The sequence below is a fragment of the Sinocyclocheilus grahami genome, unplaced genomic scaffold (assembly GCF_001515645.1).
Source record: "Sinocyclocheilus grahami isolate Dianchi unplaced genomic scaffold, SAMN03320097.WGS_v1.1 scaffold336.1, whole genome shotgun sequence".
Classification (NCBI taxonomy): Eukaryota; Metazoa; Chordata; class Actinopteri; order Cypriniformes; family Cyprinidae; genus Sinocyclocheilus; species Sinocyclocheilus grahami.
In genome coordinates, this window is record NW_015505515.1 from 419477 (window position 1) to 442416 (window position 22940).

The following is a 22940-nucleotide window of genomic DNA, read 5'->3' on the forward strand; positions in this document are numbered from 1 at the left end:
TTATATTATCATCTCACACATGGATCGACATTTTCTATAATGTCTAAATTCTAAATCAAAATAATTATCTGATGTGACTTAATATATAATTAGCATCAAACAAACAAGATCATTCATATTCTCAAGTATTAAAGATTAAATTTAAAAAAATAAAAATGATCGCACAACCATCGATTAGGTGGCGATATGCACTAAGCATGTAAACGACCATTGAACAAAAGAAGAAGAAAGAAACAGCATGGTGCGCTTTTTCTTAGCGTCCGTTTCCATAGTGACTCGTCGATTCGTCGCTCTGTAGAGAATGTCTTGAGTCTTAACCAGGAACATACTCCGAGTTGAATGAACTTACTCCCGGATGCGTTTTTGGAACCACATACCTCGAGTAAGCAAGGTTTGGGGTTAATCAAATGAAAGTTCAGGGTTTAGCTGACGGTAAGTTAACCGTGCTTTCTGGAATACACCCCTGCTCCCGACCAGGTTAGGTTCATGGAGTAAGTTACCACGGTGACTGACTTTGAGTATAAGTTACCTCTCTTTTAGAAACAGGCTTGACTTACCCTGCTTTCTCGGGTTTGACAAACCTCCCATTCTGAAACGGAAAACCCAGAGTTTCCCTAATTTCAGGGTTAACATACTCAGAGTTTTCACTTAACCTCCTTTCTGAAACGGGTCCCTGGGGTGCATTCCAGAAAGCACGGTTAACTTACCATCAGCTAAACCCTGAACTTTCGGTTGATTAATCCCAAACCTTGCTTACTCGAGGTATGTGGTTCCAAAAACGCATCCGGGAGTAAGTTCATTCAACTCGGAGTATGTTCCTGGTTAAGACTCAATACATTCTCAACAGAGCGACGAATCGTCGAGTCACTATGGAAACGGACGCTAAGAAAAAGCGCACCATGCAGTTTCTTTCTTCTTCTTTTGTTCAGTGGTCGTTTACATGCTTAGTGCATATCGCCACCTAATCGATGGTTATGCAATCATTTTTATTTTTTTCCGTTTAATCTTTAATCCTTGAGAATATGAATGATATTCTTTGTTTGATGCTAATTATATATTAAGTCACATCAGATATGTATTTTGATTTAGAATTTAGACATTATAGAAAATGCCGATCCATGTGTGAGATGATAATATAAAATGTAATAAATAAATATATATAATATAATAAATTAAACATAACCTTGTCATAGTGTTTTATAATTTATACAGATAACGGTTATATATGCCAATAAAATAAATAATAACCATATCAGAATTATATATTACCTTATTTATTACTTATATTAGCGCGTCATCATTAACATATCATACAAATATATATATATATATATATATATATATATATATATATATATACAATCATTAACATATCATACAAATATATATATACAGTATATATATATATATATATATATATATATATATATATAATAGGCTATATTACATATTGTAATATTATATAATGTTTTGCGCTATCTGTCACGCCCACTGAAGGCTCGTCAGTAGATCACACTTGCGCTGAAGTGAACTAAACCTGGAACATAACCTGCTCCGGAGCAGGTTATCTTCAGAGAGCAGGTTACTATGGTTATTTACATACCCTGAAAGTAACCTCCGATTTTGGAACCGAAACTGGAACTGAGGTGATCCGCTCGCTTATCCTCAAACATACCCGGGTTTGTCACATAACCTACTTTTTGGAAACCCCCCCTGGTCTTTTTGTGAACAAATCATCTGTGCACATTATTTAAACAAACAAACATTTGTTTATGTAAATGACTTCCTCTGCACCTGAAAGGGCATACTTTGTCAGATGACGTCATCAAGCCCTCTTATTTTTCAGCTCCTCCCCTTCAACCACCTGTAGCCTAGAAACCACGCCCACTTATTGTGCACTACGGTTCAAAATCTTGGGTCAGTAAGATTTTTTTTTTTTTATTAATACTTTTATTCAGCAAGGATGTATTGATCAAAAGTAAATAAAAACAATTTGACAAACGATATCTTTTTCAAATAAATGTCTGTTCATCAAAGAATCTTGAAAAATGCAGCACAACTGTTTTCAACATTAAAAATAATAAGAAATGTTTCTTATGCACCAAATCAGCATATTAGAATGATTTCTGAATGATCATGTGAACTGAAGAGGGGAGTAATGGCTGCTGAAAATTCAGCTTTGCCATCATAGGAATAAATACATTTTAAAATATATTAAATGAAAAATATTTTATAAATTGTAATGATATTTTACAATACTACTGGTTTTACTTTTTTCAAAAACATTACAAAATCTTACCGACACCAAACCTCAGAATGAACCAAAAAAAATTAATTCCCATCTACATTTTTTGTTGAATATTCTATTTGCTATGAATTCTGCAAGCAATACCTGCTTGATTAATGTACACGTGGTAAAAGCTGGTTTGAAGCCAGACAGGATATAGTTGTCCTCCATAATACTGAATCTGTCGGAGTTACGTCTGGGCAATCCCTTCTTTTCCATACTGCTCCTGCCTAGGAGTAATCAAAATTGTACATAATTATGGATTTACTCATTTTTTTGGTGTGTGATGCATTATGTTAACAGACCAATGGTGTTCATCTATTCAGTATCTCACCATTGATACTGTCTGTGTCACTTGTGTCTCGCTCCAGTGTGGAGCTGATGGCACTCATGATGTTGACCGTGGCGAAGGCGAATGGCATCCTGTAGCGGCCCAGCCTTTGACAAAACCCCTCCGCCTGATTCCTCAGCTTCTCCACCTTATCTCTGTTCTGATGGACACAGAAAAAAAGAAGGAGGTTTTATTCATTACAGTATTTCTCATTAGAGAAATAATGCAGGTTTGAAATTCATTCGAGAAAGAATTGATTAAATTATGGCCAGAAGTATGTGGACACTCATAAACAACTCATACCAACTGTATGTGCTTGTATGAATTCAAAATAATGAATCTACTTTTTTGAGAAAGCTTTCCACAAGACATTGGCACATGGATGCAGGGTTTTGAAGGGGCTCTTCCCCACCAGACTCAGGGAATGATTTCTTTCTTTGTATACAGGGGTGTTGACACAACCCTTGCCAAAATGTCATAATTAGTCGGGGGTGTCAACATACTTTTGGCCATGTAGTGTACACAAACAATGAGAAAGATAGAGAAGTGTTCAGTGGTTACCTTAGGAGCATCACTCTCCTTCAGTACCATGTATGGTTCAGCACAATCCCCGATCTCTCCCTGCTGAAGAACCTTCTCAATCTACATGTTCAACACAAACACACTATTAATAACACTATTGTTACATAACATTCGTCATCATCACCATTGATACTAGTGGTCTTAGAGGCTGTTGTCTACAGAGCAGGTCATTGACAGAGATAATATACATACACTATAATTTGTTTGGAGTCAGTTTTGACATTCAGCAAGGATGCATTAAATTGATCAAAAGTGACAGTAAAAAACATTTATGTCTCTTTTGCAAATAAATGCAGTTCCTCTGAACTTTCCATTTATCAAATAAATCTGAAAAAATAGTGTAATTGTTTCCACAAAAATATAAAGCAGCTCAGCATTGATAATAATAAGAAATGTTTCTTGAGCAGCAGAGCAGAATATTAGAATGATTTCTGACAGATCATGTGACACTGAAAAGTGGAGTAATGGCCACTGAAGATTCAGAAGATTCAAGATTTCAAATTGAAAAAAATTACATATTAAAATAGAAAACAGTTATTTTAAATGGTAATAATATTTCACAATATTACTGTTTTCACTGTATATATGCTTTAAAAGTGCAAATTGGTGACCATAAAATACTTACTTCCAACACATAAAACTAATCTTACTGACCCTAAACTTTTGAATGATAATGTACATAAACTCAAACTTCACTGAAAATAAAGAAAATGTTTATTATTCATTTACAAAGTGTCAAAATGGCTAAATACCTGTGGACTGATCAGCCTAACCTATATATAGGTTAATCACTTTTTTAAAATAAATATTTAAAACCAACAAAACAAGATGATAAAGTCAAATCAAGATAATAAAATTATGCATTTTAATCATTTTTAGGCATACGGTAGCCATTACTCAACCACAATCACAGGAAATTGAAAAAAATTACATATTAAAATAGAAAACAGTTATTTTAAATGGTAATAATATTTCACAATATTACTGTTTTCACTGTATATATGCTTTAAAAGTGCAAATTGGTGACCATAAAATACTTACTTCCAACACATAAAACTAATCTTACTGACCCTAAACTTTTGAATGATAATGTACATAAACTCAAACTTCACTGAAAATAAAGAAAATGTTTATTATTCATTTACAAAGTGTCAAAATGGCTAAATACCTGTGGACTGATCAGCCTAACCTATATATAGGTTAATCACTTTTTTAAAATAAATATTTAAAACCAACAAAACAAGATGATAAAGTCAAATCAAGATAATAAAATTATGCATTTTAATCATTTTTAGGCATACGGTAGCCATTACTCAACCATACCCTAATGACCAGATAGATATCTGGAGAAGGGTAGGAGATGGAGAAAATTGCAGATCTGGCCAAAGTGGAGGGGTCAGTGTGGGGAGTGTGAGCCCGCAGGAAACCCTTCATCTGATCGGAGTTCATGTCAAAGTGGACGTTCTCTGAAATCTGAAGGAAAAAAATACCATGATTAGCATGGATAGCATAAAACAACCAGCCAGCTAAATGTTTTACCACATCGTCAAAGAATCAGAAGGGAAATTGTGGTGCATAAAGAACAAAAATACTTCCTCAAATTTCAAGCAGAGTGAGCCAATCAGAAACTAAAGACACCTCAAAGAGAGCAACATTAGCACAGTTTGGCCCTAACTGAACTCTGAATCTCACTCAATCGGACACAACTAATCTTCAAGCCTTACTCAGGCATATCAGACATCCTAAATTATGTTTTTCGCTCTTAACATTGTGAAATGGGTAATTCCTCCCATCCAAAACACTCTCTTCACCAAGCCGTAGAAAAAAAATCCCATGCTGCATAAAGTTCCTATTTAGCATGAATCATCTGGTCTGTCTCTTGCATTAACCTTCTTCAGTAAAAGCTAAAGAGGATTAATGTAATACTTCAGAATATTCCTCCCAAATATATCTGCTGTCTGTCCATTTAATATGGAAATACACACAGCTTGCATTAAAACTCGCTGATTCCTTAAGATCCTTGACTGTCAGTCCAAGTTCTCAAATTTTTGGTAAAGACAAGCTGTGTACTTGAGTGGTTCATCTTCACTGATTTTATAGACCTTGGTCTAAATGGTTCAGACTGAATTTGGTGACCCATTTCTACTTCTTGGTAATTAAATTGTTGTCTTAGATGTCTACACACACAAATTAAATATAGATGTTGATTTAACTTTTGACAAAACAATGTTTATGGCTGTGGATAATAAAAATATATCTCATTAGTCTCTCCAGCTCTGTTCAGACTGAAGTGGAGGAATGTGGGAGGACTAACAGGAAGAACACTGACAGGAAGAATATTTATTAATTATGTCTCCCCAGCTTAAGCAAATGGGTTTAAGCTAAAGGGTCAAAATACAAAAACTATACCACATATTTAAGATTTTTTTCATAACTTTTAGGATAAGCATCAGAAACTGACCTTCTTCTTCTCCTTCAGGTCATAGAGGGCCATGGTTGCAACGAGGGGCTCAATTTCAATCTCAAATCTGTAGAAGGAAGAACAATATTTCAAAACCAAACACAACTCTAAACCAAATTTTTATGCATATGCTATGAAGACCATTTCAACCTCAAAGTATAAAATGTAACAAGTCATTTAAAATAATTTATCAGACCAATCATTCAGAGAAAATAATCAATATTAGTGGATGGTAAGGAAGTATTACTTGATGGTCTGGCATCGCACTAGTATCCTCTGCCCAAAGTGTTCCTTGGGACAGTCGGGAATGGGCCGAATCGCTACTGCATCCTCCTGTACACAGTCAAGCACAGACTGAAGACAATATTTAACTTCTAACTGAATCCTTGTGTTCACAAAAATGAATCGCTCAAGAATATTCTGTAAAGAACATTGTTAAACAGTATTTAAAATAAGTAAGGCAAGGCTGCACCTCATCAATAGGTGGGTAGAGGCCAAAGAGCTCGCCGTAGCGGTTGCTATTTCTGGCCTCCAGGTTGAAACGATCCAGCTCCTCCGGGCTGCTGAAGCGCAAGAGGCTCTCCACACGACGGTCCGGCTGCAGGGCCCGTAAATTGAAGTCTGAGCATGTGAGGGTGGTTCGAGTTGTATCATCACATAGTGCTGGCAGGGACGGTGATTTTTCCTGAGGGACAGGAGAGAACATATTACATATTACATACATAGGAATTTTTTATATTATATTTTTCAGACTGGAGCCTTAGAACCCCAAGGAGCCCAAAAGAGAGTGTTGGGGGGTCTAAAGAAAAGTTTTTATAAAAAGAAATAATTTTGTAATTCTTTATTAAAATAAAATAAAAAAAATATAATATAATAAAATAAAATAAAATAATAAAAACTCACATTCATCAAATTTGAAAAAGTTCATATAGAATATATATAATGACATAATAAATGTAGAATTAACAATAAAAATAAGGACTGTTCACATTTATCAAATTTTTTTAAGTTTATAAAAAAGTTTTATAATGAACAAAAAAATACTGTTCACATTTATCATATTAAAATGTATACATATAAAAGAAAAGAAAATAAGAAAACAGAAAAGAAAAAGAAAATAGTAAAAAGAAAATTTTAAAAACATCTATCAAATTTTGTATTGTTATTTAATACTTGTTTGTTCTTTTTTTTCCACACAGTATTCGGATATGTTAAGTAAATGGCTAATTTAGGGGGGAAAAAATCATCATATGTGGAGGTCCGTAGCTTAAAAACTGTGAAAAACCATTGTCTAAGAAAAATATGCACATATACAGAACAAAAAAAAAGTAGCACGTGAATAAACTGTTTTCCAATCTTATGTCTGTTGATCACCGACTGAACTGTCAATGAAGTTGAGGAGGCATTGCCAGCTCAGTCAGTATTCACAAAAGACATAAGATTGGAAAGTAGCTCATTTCATATGCTTTTGTTTTTCATTTTACTTTCATTTTGTGTGTCTTTTGTGATTTGACTGAACTGGCAATGCCTGCTTAACTTCATTCACTCCTTTGCCACATAACTACATGTGAAATAGAGCAGAGGAGCTCTTATAGTTCTGAGACTAATGCCTTTCCAGGAAGACCATAAGCCTTTGAGATAGATGAATTCTCAAAACCCTAGGATCCACACAGTATTCGGATATGTTAAGTAAATGGCTAATTTAGGGGGGAAAAAATCATCATATGTGGAGGTCCGTGGCTTAAAAACTGTGAAAAACCACTGTCTAAGAAAAATATGCACATATACAGAACAAAAAAAAAGTAGCACGTGAATAAACTGTTTTCCAATCTTATGTCTGTTGATCACCGACTGAACTGTCAATGAAGTTGAGGAGGCATTGCCAGCTCAGTCAGTATTCACAAAAGACATAAGATTGGAAAGTAGCTCATTTCATATGCTTTTGTTTTTCATTTTACTTTCATTTTGTGTGTCTTTTGTGATTTGACTGAACTGGCAATGCCTGCTTAACTTCATTCACTCCTTTGCCACATAACTACATGTGAAATAGAGCAGAGGAGCTCTTATAGTTCTGAGACTAATGCCTTTCCAGGAAGACCATAAGCCTTTGAGATAGATGAATTCTCAAAACCCTAGGAGAGATTTCTGTTAATCGCCAAATATAAGAACCATATGCACTGGCTCTGATAGTGGGCATCATGCAGGGTTCCCATGATACATTGCGTCTAGCCTGTGGGATAGACCTTCCCGTACCATTTGTATTCTTAATCCACTTGCTTAAAGACACACATCACAGAACAGAGCTGGCTAGCGGGACCTTTGGTACTCCTCTGGATTGCTAATAACCCCTGCAGTGAATGTGGAGGCCCTTTAAAGGATCCAAAACTAAGGGAGGATCTTGGTGTTCCTGCAGACTCTCAAACTAAACTCATGAAAAATACATGGAGTGAAACAAATCTTTGTGGTTTGGATAATTAAATCTTGGCAAAGCTGCACTGGGATGGAAGTAGTCGGGACAGAATGAATATTCATGCCTCATTATGTCCCTGGACTCTGAAAAATAGAGGTGGGATGGAGCCAAGATGGTGGTCATGGGGACAAATAGAAAAGAAAAATACCTGGGAGAAAGATTCTGCTTATTTTCCTTATTCTTTTCGACTGTTTACTTCTTATTAAGAGGAAATGAATATGTTTTGTTTGTGTCTTATGGCAGGGAATGAGCACACATAATGGAACGGGTGGTGACACACTTCAGAGGCTTTAATATAATAATAATAATTACAAACAAAAAAGAGGAATATAAGTGGCTGTGGGGTTGGGTGGCGTCCTTGAGTGACACTAATAACAATGTGAACAAAAATCCCAATTAGCTGCTTTGTTGTTGTAAAAAGGCTTCTGTATAAAATAGTTTTTTATATATATATAAACTGTGCTTACTACTTGCTCTTGTTTGTCAGGCTCAACGTCAGACTCAAACGTCTGTCTCTGTAAGACTCTGTTAGTATCTGTCCTCTCGGCGTACGCAATCCACCCATAACCCTGAGATCTGTAAATGAGAAACACAACAGCATTATAGTATCTGTGTGTCTGGTGTCATTTCTATGAGTTATGTTTTTTGAATATTTAAGCTGCAGTATTTAAAATTCAGCCCTGAGGAGGGAGAGGAAATGAATGAAGTCTGTGAATTGACCTTCTGCTAACCACCAGCCAGGGCTGCGTGTAACTCTGAACACAATCCCTCACATGAGGATCCAGCTCCACTCTGGAGACACACAAACACACACATTCAAACAACACTCAAAGCTTTACAGACACACACACTCCGAACACATAGTGTGTTTTAATTTTATGTGTATAATTACAAAACAATAAAATAATGTATTTATTTTTCAAATGGTAATAATAAATTAAATATATATATTAATTTATTCATTTTATAAATATATATATATATATATATATATATATATATATATATATATATATATATATATAAATATATAAATTAAAATATGTGACATCAGGAACTCATCCAGGTCCACCGGCTCAACTGCTTCATATGACTGAGGCTATAAAGATAACCAGGACATACAATCAAAAAACTAGTGATCATAAAATGAGCTCTTTGATGGTATGGACAGACCAGGTATTATGAAATCCCCCTGGATACACTCTTAAAAATAATGGTTTCAAAAGGGGGTTTTGCAACGAGACCATAGAAGAACAATTGGTGTTTCCCCAGAGAACCTTTAGTGCACAGTTTTTCTTAGTGCAAAGATCATTTTTAAAAAATCGAAAGATTATTTTTCTACAGTATAGAACCTTTTGTAGAATGGAAAGGTTCCATGGATGTTAAAGGTTCTTCATGTAACCATAGACGCTAATAAATAACCTTTCTTTTCACTTGTTCACTTTAAAGAAAAAAAAAAAAAGAAAAAAAAAAGAAAATTTGGGGAAGTCGTGGCCTAATGGTTAGAAAGTTGGACTCGTAACCCAAAGGTTGCAGGTTCGAGTCTCGTACCGGCAGGGATTGTAGGTGGGGGGAGTGAATGTACAGCGCTCTCTCCCACCTTCAATACCACGACTGAGGCGCCCTTGAGCAAGGCACCGAACCCCCAACTGCTCCCCGGGCGCCGCAGCATAAATGGCTGCCCACTGCTCCGGGTGTGTGTTCACGGTGTGTGTGTGTTCACTGCTGTGTGTGTGCACTTTGGATGGGATAAATGCAGAGCACTAATTCCAAGTATGGGTCACCATACTTGGCCAAATGTCACTTCACTTCACTTCCCTTTATTTTAGGAGACCATTTGAAACATAATCCATGACCTCATAATAATATGAAGCAAAAGTAGTGTAAATTATGAAAATGTATACTTTATTCAACAGCCTCTATAGAATCAAAAATACAGTAATCTATATATAATGTAAGCAAAAAAGTTGCAGTTAGTTGCAGCAAACAGAGGCCAGAAACCATCATAAAATATGAAGTCTACCCTGAATATATCACTACTGTATTTTTATCGACACTAAAGCATTCAATCCAATTCAACATTTGTTGTGTATCAAAGAAGACATGCTTTTAATCTCCCTCTATACCAACTAATGAAATGCCTAAAATAAAAACACACACAAAGAGAACTAGAATGCTCGATGACCTCCATAAAACAATGAAACAAAGAAGGAGGCTGGTAGGAAGCAATAAATCATTTTAAAGCTGATGACATGTTCAGAACATAGCAGTAAAAAATGCATTGCCTATAGTTGTATTCCTCCTTCAGTAAAGTTGGAGTGGAACAGAGCGTGTTTTGTCGTGACTTGAGGCAGACAGCTCCAGACCTGCTGGAGATAATCAACATAACTGCTGTAGTGTTTTGGGAGGTTGTGATCTCTTGAGATGTTTCATAGAAATGGATTAATCAGAAGGCTATTGGGCATAAAACTTAAACCAGCAAACTAATGCTAGCCTGTGGAAAGAGACCAAAGCATGTCAAATAAAGGATTTAATAAAGTGTAACTTTATGATAACCCTAGCTGGTTACGTAACATTTATTTTCACACTTAAGGTTTAGTGACGGCTTATCTCTTGCAAAGTGTTGTACAAAAATATTACCAGTTATCTGAAACATGCCCTTATAACACAAGGACTTATAACTTATAACTAACAATACTGATAAAACATTTTCAAAACAAAGTATCATATCTAAAGCATGTAAAGGTGTAGATGTTGAATCTCATCACAGCAGACATCAATAAACAATCAATCTAGATAAGTTTGTTATATAATGAAAATCATGTGTCTGCGGCATTTCATCAAGGAATCTTAAGAAGAGCACTGTACTGTCTAAGTTATCTGATCTCTATGGAAGCCCATTTCTGCCTCAGAGTAAAAAATAAACAGGGTAATTGTGAGAATAGATCAAATAAGCTTTATACTTTTTGTCAGATACAAGAGATACTGTAAAGTTGCAAACTATGAAATTATCACAAAATATTGAGGACCTTGAGGTACAGTATAAGGTCACAATTGTGAGATATAGTAAGTTTCAAAAGTGTAAAATAGTGTCGCAATTGCAAGAAATAAAGTTGCAAAACTGAGAAAGTCACAAATGAGAAATAAAGAGAAATAAAAGTCAGAATGGTAACAAAGTCACAACTGCGAGATAGAAAGTTGCAATAGGATGAAATAAACTTGGGAAATAAAATCACAATTACGAGAAATAACGTTGCAAAAGTGAGAAATAAAAATGGTAACAGGGAGAAGCAAAGTTGTAACACTGTGAAATAAAGTCGCAATAATGAGATATAAAGTCACAAGTGAGTGAAACAAAATCGCAATTGCAAGCAATAAAGTTGCAAAATTGAGAAAGTCGCAAATGAGAAATAAAGTCAGAATGGTAACAAAGTCACAACTGCGAGATATAAATTTGCAATAGCATGAAATAAATTTGCAATTGCAAGAAAGTTGCAAAAGTGAGAAAAAAAGTCGTAAAAGAGAAATAAAGTCGCAAGTGAGAGATATGAGGTTGCAATAGCATGATATAACTTTGCAATTATGAGAAACAGTCACAATAGTGGGAAATAAAATCACAGTTATGAGAAATAAAGTTGCAAATGTGAAAAATAAAAATTGTAATATGGAGAAACAAAAGTTGTTACACTGTGAATATATAAAGTCACAAGTGTGTGAAATAAAGTCCCATTTGTGAAAAAATAAGTTACAATAGTGAGGTATAAATTCTATTAGCTTTTATTTATTTAATCTAAGGTGGAAACAGGCATCCATAGATTTTTGCATAGCAAGTGCCTGCTTACATCTCTGGTGTCTACCTGAGGTAGTACAGGGAACAAAGTTTGGGCATAATAATAACTGTTAAAAGCCTTTGTATTTAAATATTGCAACTGTTCAAACATTTTTTTGCTGTGTGGTTTGTGTACATCAGCAGCAGCTGACAAGGGAGGAGCAGAGGGTAATTGTTGATGAATACTGATATAGTCTATGGGTGGAGGTGTTATTTCTGTAGCTCATCTAACCTCATTCACTCAAAAGCAGCAATGGGAAACAAAAAGGCATTCGAGTGCAATGCATTTCTTAGAGAAAATAGGAAATAAGAAAACTCTGACTTTCATATAATTGTATTATTTAACATAAAGGTTTAAATGTAAGTTTCTCATCCTGAGGCCTAATTGTGCTTTTTGGAACATGGAAGCAACCACAAAACAGTTCCCGGTCTATATTCAACAACATCAAGCTTAATATAACCCACCCAGGCTGTGTGCATTGTGCAAATTTAGCTTAGAGTTTCATTTCTGCATCTACAAATTGAATGCAACCAACATACAGCAGACAGAGCAAGTGCATCTGAAAAGGGTGGAAGAAAATACTCACCAAAAAATTCCTACGAACAAACTACGAGGCAACTGACAAGATGGCGTTGCCCGGAAACAAAAACGACTTGTTTCTGCAAAACTCTTCCTTAATAGGTTTGAGCCGCATGAAGCAGTCTATCTTTTGTGGCTTCCAAAACCAGGATATGACATCACAACCACTTCCCTTAAAAGCTATGACGAAATAGCAGGGGCACATATGCACTCATAAGTCAAAAACGTAAAGATAAGTTAAAATCAAATGATGAGTCAATATTCTGCTTTCAACTTTAAGAAACACTGAAGGAATTATATGATCAGTGTCAAAAAAGTGAGAGGTATTGTAGACCATTATTGCATGTTTCAATAAACAAGAATGCAGATGCATAGTAAAATACTTAACTAACAATTAACAATTGTGCCTTGCTATTGGTTAAAAATATTGTTTTACAATAAACAAGCAATGAATGCTAAATTTAAGGGTTTCTTGTGCTGTAAGATACAAGTGGACACATCAGGGCACTATCATGCATAAACAACTGAATTTATCAAATATTCAAGAATTATGACTACTTATCAATCATTTTAACACATTATTACAGAGGGATAATCTGTACTTAATCCTGATAATAGCAGTTTTTCATCTTTCAAAATAATAACATTAACATTTGCCTTTCACTGCAATCTATGTGAAAAATGGGAAAACATCATAGGGAAGATTATGTTTCCATGAAGTCAACAGCTTCTAAAATCCATGGATATTACAGATGAGTGTAAGTGTGTGTGTGTGTGTGTGTGTGTGTGTGTAAGCTGGAAAGCACCAGCTGCAGTGGTCTGGTAGCCTGGGCTCTGACCCATTTTCAGCATAGAGGAAGCACAGACAGGTTGGAGCTTAAGTATATGCACATACACACACACATTTTGAACTTCCCATTCATTTCTAATGTTAATAAATTAAATGAAATAAAAATATAATTTAATATTAGTATTTTTTAATTAATTAGTTTAATTGGTATTAAATAAATGCAATAAATAAATATTAAATTAATCCATTAAATTATTATACAAAATCTTTTGACTGCTCAATGCCATGATTGACCAATCAGAGAGCAGTATTCCAGAAAGAAATATGAAAAATATAAACAAACCTTCTTACATTTCTTTTTAAACGGAATCAGAGTAGACAGTGATGTGACAGACAATTACCCACACCTATTCCCACATACAGAATAAAGTGTTTATAAACATACATCCATGTATAATTTACCAAAGACCTGTTTGTATGTTCAGAATCAGTTTGAAGTTACTAAGCTGGATTCTACTGAAGTATTTATCAGTGAAAGTGCAGCACTCACTATGTTGAAGCAGAAAGAGCCAGAGGCGCTGTAACTGTGCCGGTGGTGAGGCAGGGAACCATGGGTGATCCCACTGAAGTGTTTCCGGATCTCCGCCGAGGAGTGTCTGAGGTGAGAGAGGGAGACAAAGATGAAGAGGGTGAGAGGAAACAGAAAATGAGGTGCAATATAGGATTATTTTCCAGTGAGAGGTTTTGGGACGGCACCAGGTGCTTGTTTACACACTCCTCTCATTGTTTATGTGTGTGTGTTTGAAACGAATGCTGTGAGACTCCCAAATGAAGCGTAAAATTATTTAGACACTCTAATGACATGTTCCTCAAACACTGGATAGGGTGCGCTGATGAGTGTGTGTGTGTGTGTGTGTGTCGTGGTGCACCTGTGCTTCCTAACCACCATAAGACAGACAGTGTCCCAGATTTCTCTGTCCCACTGCAGCATCACTGATGAAATGAAAATTCACAGTGTAAAAAAACGACACAGCATGAGATTTACTTTAAATTTAGAGCATATACTTGAGTGAATTCAACACCTCAAAAACACTACACTACAACCAAGTTACCACTTAAGCAGTTAGTTGCAATTCTCATTTTCAAACCTAAATCACTTCAGTCACATTCCCACAGTGTCTCAGCCAACAATTCCCACAATGCAGCCTGTTTTTCTCCTATAACCTCCATTGATTTAAGCAGAAGGATTCGCCTCAGAAGCAGAGAGGTATTGTGTTTGGCAGCCAGCCCTCCAGGCCACGATACAACAGAGTGTTATTGTGCACCCGCTTATCAAAAGTCCTAAAAAATGGGTCACCATTCATAACGCTGTGTTGTTTCTTCCCAAACTCATTTACACAGATTGTCTGTTGTAGGATAATGGGGTTTCTGTAATCAAGTGCACTTTATATTCACTATGTTTGCTTTGCATCACATGAATTAACTGCATTTTACAATATATAAAAATAGAAAGCAGTTCTTTTAAACAGAAATAATATTTTACTATATTATTGTATTTTTGATCAAATAAATGCAGCCTTGATGAGTACGAGACTTCACTTTAGAAATAGCAAAATAAATAAATAAATACAAATCTTACAGAACCCAAACTTTTGAATTGTATTTCCAAGATCGTTATGAACATAGCAATCACACAAAAAGGCGACATAACAAAATGAACTGCAACACCATCCGTTAAATTAAAAATGTTGTAGCTGCTGTTCTTGTTTTTCAGGACTCTGTTTGGTAACTTGAACCAACTCAAAATATCAACTCGAAAGGCTAGCTTTTCAAAACTAGAGTAGATTTGTTGAATTATTAAATGGGATTTATTTGTCACTGCTTTCTGGGAAAATATCCACAAAATCAGCTACAAACTTCGTTAACTACTTAAAAAAAGTCAAGTCTGGGGCAGGAGAGCATGCAAATTCTCTAAACCACAGGGCAAAGACAAACAGGAGTGAATTATAGCATGCAGCCTCTCTATATACTGAAGACAGACCACAGAATACCACAGAGAGTATTTAGTAATGCAACACATTCACGATTCGTTCATAATAGTTCACGTCATTATAGAACAAAGGTCAAACCTCATGCAAGACAAAACGCCAGCTGAATTTCTAAACCAAACACATCACAAAATCACATTTCTCTATAAAAGCAAAGAAAGGAATATCAGATCTTTTATAGGATAACCAGGCATTCAGTCGAGTCCTATGACAAAAGTCACTATGAAGAAAAAACAATTAAACATAAAAGGCTGAGATGGGTGTGAGCTACAGTTTACACTCCACAAAAATGTTAGTCTTTAATATGACTGGAATGTTCATCACAACAAAACAGCTCATGAAACTCTGGATGATGGTGTTTCTGTATTATCATGGACTGTTCTCTGCACTGGAGGTAATGACATAGGGTGCAGAGATGAGTCTCAATTTGACCCTCCTTCTGCTCCATTGGCTTTCCATCAACTTTGACAGGAGCTGTAATTATTGGGAACATTTCACACAAACAAACAAACATGATTTTGTTACAGACTTTTTGATAATATGATTACAAAGATCAGAAATATTTTCTAAGGCATTCTGATGATAATTGCTTGTATACTGTAAGCATTTGGGTCATTTTGTTCACTACATTAGAGATTACTCAACCAGGTACTAAAGAACTTCTGAAGGGTGGAAGGGGAAGGGATGGAGCAAGTTCTGTCTGTGCAACTTTTTAAATTGCTGGTCTCTATACACACATCAGACAGACGCCTTTGGCCATTTAGCCACGACTTTTCTTGCAACATTAATGTTTTTAAAGGGATATTTCACCCAAAAATGACAATTCTGTCATTAATTTCTCACCCTAATGTCGTTCCAAACCCATAAGACCTTCATTCATCTTCAGAACACAAATTAAGATATTTCTGATGAAATCTGAGAGCTTTCTGACCCTGCATATAGAGAGCAACGCAACTACCACGGTCAAGGCACAGAAACGTAATAAGGAAGGACATCATTAAAATAGTCCATGTGACATCAGTGGTTCAGCCATAATGTTAAGAAGCTACAAAAATACTAACAACTTTAATCAACAATTTCTTTTCTTCCGTCTCAGTCGATGCATGTTCACAAGAGTACCACGACAAGAAGAAGAAGAAATTGTTGAATAAAGTCATTATTTTTGCACTTTCTGGGCCTTGAACGTGTCAGTTGTGTTGCTGTCTATGTAGGGCCAGAAAGCTCTAGGATTTCATCAATAATAATAAACATTATTTATTAAGATAATAAATATCTTAATTTGTGTTCTGAAGATGAACGAAGGTCTTATGGGTTTGAAACGACATGAGGGTGAGTAATTAATGATAGCATTTTCATTTGTGGGTAATTTTCTTCCGTCTCAGTCGATGCATGTTCACAAGAGTACCACGACAAGAAGAAGAAGAAATTGTTGAATAAAGTCATTATTTTTGCACTTTCTGGGCCTTGAACATGTCAGTTGTGTTGCTGTCAATGTAGGGCCAGAAAGCTCTAGGATTTCATCAATAATAATAAACATTATTTATTAAGATAATAAATATCTTAATTTGTGTTCTGAAGATGAACGAAGGTCTTATGGGTTTGAAACGACATGAGGGTGAGTAATTAATGATAGCATTTTCATTTGTGGGTAAACTATCCCTTTAAGTCACCGCATCAATTTAAAATGCATCTGTATTGTATTTATTTATTTTTTTAACTACGGATGAACCAATATTAAAATTGCACTCTTAAATGGCAACCACATTCACGGTGCTCTTGAAGTCATAGTTCACCCCCCAAAAATGAAAAATGTCTCTGTGTTATTTTTGTCTGTACAATAGAAGTCCATGGTAGCCAAAACTGTTTGGGTGAGTAAATGATGACAGAATTTTTATTTTTTTGGTGAACTGTCTATTTAAAGGGTTGAATTTTTGCTGTAATGTATCAAAATCCTGTTATCACTAAATGATAATCTAAATCTTACAATAGGCAGAAACAATTAAATATATAAAATTGGCTTTATATAATATGTCTATTTCTAGTACATAAACTACCATTCAAAAGTTTGAGGTCAGTAAGATTTTTTTTAAATGTTTTTGAAAAGCATGACGTCTCTTATGCTCACCAAGGCTACATTTATTTAATTAAAAATACAGAAAAAACAGTAAAAGTGTGTAATGTTATTACAATTTAAAGTAACAGTTGGAATATATTTTAAAATGTAATTTATTCCTGTGATTGTAAAGCTGAATTTTCAGCAGCCATTACTCCAGTTTTCAGTGTCCCATGATCCTTCAGAAATCAGTCTAATATGATATAATATAATAGAAAGCTCAAAAGCATTTATTTGAAATATAAATCTTTGATAACATTATAAATGTATCTTTTGATCAATTTAATGCACTTATTCACAATGATCCCAAACGTTTGTGTACGGTAGTGTACTATATTGACCTAATTAGAACTAAACTTTTAATTCAATGTATTGTTTAAAAAATATATTTACACTGAACAAAATTATAAACGCAACACTTTTGTTTTTGCCCCCATTTTTCATGAGCTGAACTCAAAGATCTAAGACTTTTTCTATGTACACAAAAGGTCTATTTCTCTCAAAATCCAAACATTCAATAGTGTCAATAACCAAAAGTGACATCTTCTAAAAAAAAAACTAAATGAACAAAAATCAACTTGACAGATTTGCTCTTATTTTTCCCCATTGCAGATTGTGCATGATGACAAGAGACTGTAAATCATAAGTACTAAGTACGGCCATGAAAGTGGCAGCCACATTCCAAAGAGAGCGGACTATGGTTGTTAGTCTTAGCCGTCACAGCCAAGTATGATTGTGAACACTATTGTGCAAGAACACCACTCTAGAGTGTAACTTCCCTTGAAGGTCAACATCAGCTGAAGATAACTGAAATTAAAGAACTATTCTCGTGATACTGTCGAGCATTTCCTTCAACTACAGCCTTTCTGCTGAACGAGGGCTTTCGTTTATAGTCTGCCACATCTCATTTCATTCTGTTTTCACCACAATGTCCGTCCTAAAACATTAAGTGTTACTTCTCATACAGAAATATTCCTCCATGCGCCCGGAAAATCAAAGGATTATGAAAAAGAAGATGGAATAAAGAGCAAACAAAAACCCCAGGGCATCCTTCTCCAGTACAAAACACAGCTGTGCTCACAGGACTTTTCATATGTGAATGCATCCTTCATGCAAATAAATGTGTGGTCACTGAAAATGAGAAGGGACACGGAGGGTGGTGCATGAGCCAAGAGAAATCTGCAGCGTATGCGTTGACGTTTTTCCACTATCCAAAGCTGTCTGCACGAGACAGCACGAGTTCAGCTTGTGCAATACAGCAGCTGCAGCCACAGCAAGTATCGGCCCCCAGGAATCCAAACATTCAATAGTGTCAATAACCAAAAGTGACATCTTTCAAAAAAAAAACTAAATGAACAAAAATCAACTTGACAGATTTGCTCTTATTTTTCCCCATTGCAGATTGTGCATGATGACAAGAGACTGTAAATCATAAGTACTAAGTACGGCCATGAAAGTGGCAGCCACATTCCAAAGAGAGCGGACTATGATTGTTAGTCTTAGCCGTCACAGCCAAGTATGATTGTGAACACTATTGTGCAAGAACACCACTCTAGAGTGTAACTTCCCTTGAAGGTCAACATCAGCTGAAGATAACTGAAATTAAAGAACTATTCTCGTGATACTGTCGAGCATTTCCTTCAACTACAGCCTTTCTGCTGAACGAGGGCTTTCGTTTATAGTCTGCCACATCTCATTTCATTCTGTTTTCACCACAATGTCCGTCCTAAAACATTAAGTGTTACTTCTCATACAGAAATATTCCTCCATGCGCCCGGAAAATCAAAGGATTATTAAAAAGAAAATGGAATAAAGAGCAAACAAAAACCCCAGGGCATCCTTCTCCAGTACAAAACACAGCTGTGCTCACAGGACTTTTCATGTGTGAATGCATCCTTCATGCAAATAAATGTGTGGTCACTGAAAATGAGAAGGGACACGGAGGGTGGTGCATGAGCCAAGAGAAATCTGCAGCGTATGCGTTGACGTTTTTCCACTATCCAAAGCTGTCTGCACGAGACAGCACGAGTTCAGCTTGTGCAATACAGCAGCTGCAGCCACAGCAAGTATCGGCCCCCAGTGAGATGCGCTGTCAGGCTGCACTTGCATGAAAATCTGGGAATCATTCTGTTAGCGATGAGATCTGGGCTTTTTACTGCCAACTTTGTTTTAGAGACATGCCTATAATCTCTCTTTACCATCAGTGAATCCTTCTGAATTTCCTATTGTGTCCTTACAACGAGGAAGTGAAACAGTGACTGTTAATTGCTTAATCATAGTTACCCAATACTGCTGTGGCAACAGACATAAACCTAGAGCTCACTATAAAATAGAGATGTACCGACACAACTGACTCTTCACAGGGAGTTTGACTGACAGGCTATCTGGCCAATCGTAACGCAGAATCTGTCATTTTTGTCCGACAAATAAACCAGACAGGAGAGTAGATCGTGTATTGACATCTTTGCGCGGTTGAAACAAGATACCTTCTAATGTTCATTCATGTTTATTTCATGCTATAACTAGTAAAGAGGAAGAAATGATCGGTTTACTTGCCGCTTGAACTGAAGCGCTACAGCGATCTGTCACAACACAATAAAGAGCCACAAAACGGTATTTGTTGTTTGAATTTCTTAAAAAAGACCAAATTTGAAAGGGGAGACTTTGTTTCATACCAAAAGTTGCTCTGTCTTGTCTGTTGGCACATTTTCAATGTCCTCGTTGCTCCGCAATGCATTTTTCACTGCGTGAGAACATAATGTGTGGCTGTGTTTTTTGTAATTTTTTGGTATTGGATATTTAACTATGCAGCTCATTACATTTATGGCGCTTTTCCACTGCATGGTATGGCATGGTACGGCTCGGTATGGTTCACTTTTGGGGGGTTTTCCCCTGGGTACAGTACCTGGTACCTGGTAATTTTTTTTAGTACCACCTCGGTTGGGGTTCCAAGTGAACCGTACCTTTACCAAAACGTGACGTGTAAACTCTGCTGATCACGGACTGGCCAGAGAGAATCGTCACTACCTGCGTCACTGAACTTGCAACACAAACACAAAAGAACCGCTAGATTTAAATCACCACAGCCAGCGAAGGATAGAACGCAACTGTTTTGAACGAGCGCACCTTTTTTTAACAACCAAAAAGTTTTGTTGTCTGTTACGGAAGTACAGATGTTCCTCTCGTTGATAGCAGAGGAGCGGATCCAGCGAGAGCTTGATGGGGTGACTCTTTAGGAGTCGTGGTAGTAGAGGCGGCACAACTGTAATGACATGTGAATAATCCCGCCCACTCTAAAGCGGTACTGAACTGCAGTGGAAACGCAAACCGTGCCGTGCCGTACTGAGCCGTACCGAGCCGAGTCGTACCACGCAGTGGAAAAACGCCATTAGGTTACCTTTGCCATCATCTAACACTCACAACTGATCTGTAAAAAAGCTAATAATCTAATAATAATGTAATCTTTAGCAGCTATCAAAATGAATTTTTCATTTTTCATACTGTCGTACATTATAATACTGTGATGCATAAATTCACATCATCTTTAGAGTTTGTGTTTAATTTTGACAAAATATAATTTCATAATAACATTAAAATAATTAATAATTAATTTTTACTTATTGGCCATAACATAATAATAATAAAAATAATAAAAACCCAATCTCACAGGAAAACATAACTATTTTACAAGCTCTCGGATTTCATCAAAAATATCTTAATTTGCGTTCTGAAGATGAACGAAGGTCTTACGAGTTTGGCAAGACATGAGGGTGAGTAATTAATGACAATTTTAATTTTTGGGTGAACTATCCCTTTAATATCAACTAATAACTAATCATCTCCGCAACAAACTTTTCAGACAGCTACATTACATATCTTTTCATGTTTTTGTAATCAGTACAAGCAAAGATATCAAATACTGATGCTGATCAAGCGCTTACACAGGATGCTGCTGAACATGTAAAATACTGTTTTCCCGTTTTGGCAAAGCCATGAAATGCTCACTACGGGTGATGTATAGCTACTGAAGATAGATTATTAGTCATTAAAAAAAAAACATCCAAAACATGAGTACACAGACAGCAGCCTGAGATTCAGTGCAAAATTGCAACATGCCATCTTGGTATGGATCAAACCTGCAGCATCTTCATTACAAGCCAAAAGCCTTACATTTCAACCACCATGAAGCGGTTACACCTGAGAAAACACAGCATCTCTGAGTTCCTCAGATAAACTAGTGGTTAAACACATGTGACTATATAAGCAAACAGCTTATTAATTCATAAAGACACTCCACTGCATGATTCCCACAATCTGCTGGGGGAAAAATGGAGTGTGGCATATGACAGTTATGTTATGAATGAACCTTTGTGTGCTTGTGTGACATAAACTCACAAGACATAATACCGATCATTACCCTGTATATGAGCACTTTGTTCCCTTTGTTTTATTACCGGACTCCCTTCTTCCACTATGTCCGTATATTCATTTCCTCCCCACCTGTTGTGTGATAAAACAGGAACAATACAAACTTCCACCATAACTTTACACCTAACAGAGGCCAGTACTGACTCATCATAACCAGAAGAGAAAAGGGGGCTTGTGGAGGAAATGATCAAATAGACAGGAGATCCATATTTAGAATTACACGGAAATGAATGAAAATTGCACTCAAATGCTTTGACATATTTTTTCAATCATTCTTCCTTTCTTTTCGCCTGAAGGGATACATGTGGAAAGCCTCTGGACCTCAATAACTTTTACAGCACAGATGTATTTGAATGTAGACCATCTGCATACTGAAAGTGACAGGTTGCTATTAATACTTCAGTTAAAAGCTTATTTGAAAATGCGATTTCCATACTGAAAAAAAACATTAAATGTAGGCTACTGATAAATACTGTAATTAGTGCAATAACTCATGAAATAAGCTGTAATATCACATAGCCATAATTGATAAGAAGACTCACAACACTATCAAGTCTCATGGTGCCAGACTTGTAGCTTATTCCAAACGTGTAGCTGCCTGTTCCGGAATTCACCAAAACTCCCTGAAGATTTAACACTGACTGCGGACAGACAGACAGCTCCAAAAGTCAGCTCAGCTTCCCTGGGATGTGTCAGTGCACGGGCTATGAGGTCCAGCCAAAGGAAATGAACATTACCTGTTGATTTTGAGAGCGAATGCTCTCCGCTCTGACGCTGGCAGAGAAGCCATGAGAGTCTGATCTCAGTCCACGCAGAGCCGCGGAGAGCAGCACGGAGCGGGGATGATCGCTGATGCCATCGCGAGCCTCATCTTCGCGCTATCAGTGGCTTTGCTGGGCGGAAACTTCCGCATTTTAACTTCAACCCAAACAGAGTGGATTTACAAGAGAGAGAGAGAGAGAGAGAGAGAGAGAGAGAGAGAGAGAGAGAGAGAGAGAGGGTGAGAGGGGTAGGGGTGTGT

The 22940-nt window shown here is 36.2% G+C and overlaps 1 protein-coding gene and 1 long non-coding RNA gene across 2 annotated transcripts in view; both read right to left on the bottom strand.

Annotated features, from left to right (window-relative positions):
- dock8 (dedicator of cytokinesis 8) overlaps positions 1–8993 on the bottom strand; it is a 36319-nt gene extending 27326 nt beyond the window's left edge. Inside the window, exons 1-10 of the mRNA XM_016295414.1 lie at positions 8983–8993; positions 8852–8923; positions 8599–8707; positions 6134–6346; positions 5909–5994; positions 5662–5728; positions 4524–4673; positions 3180–3260; positions 2622–2778; positions 2393–2517 (exon numbers count right to left, since the gene is read on the bottom strand). Of these exons, the coding sequence (XP_016150900.1) occupies positions 2393–2517; positions 2622–2778; positions 3180–3260; positions 4524–4673; positions 5662–5728; positions 5909–5994; positions 6134–6346; positions 8599–8707; positions 8852–8923; positions 8983–8993 (1071 nt within the window). The remainder of the gene's footprint in view (positions 1–2392; positions 2518–2621; positions 2779–3179; positions 3261–4523; positions 4674–5661; positions 5729–5908; positions 5995–6133; positions 6347–8598; positions 8708–8851; positions 8924–8982) is intronic.
- Positions 8994–9174: 181 nt separating this feature from the next.
- Positions 9175–22890, bottom strand: LOC107602844 (uncharacterized). The gene is made up of 3 exons (XR_001611075.1): positions 22657–22890; positions 13881–13986; positions 9175–9230 (listed from the first exon to the last, which is right to left on the bottom strand). It is a non-coding gene; the product is annotated as an uncharacterized lncRNA (long non-coding RNA).
- Between the last annotated feature and the right edge of the window lie 50 nt (positions 22891–22940).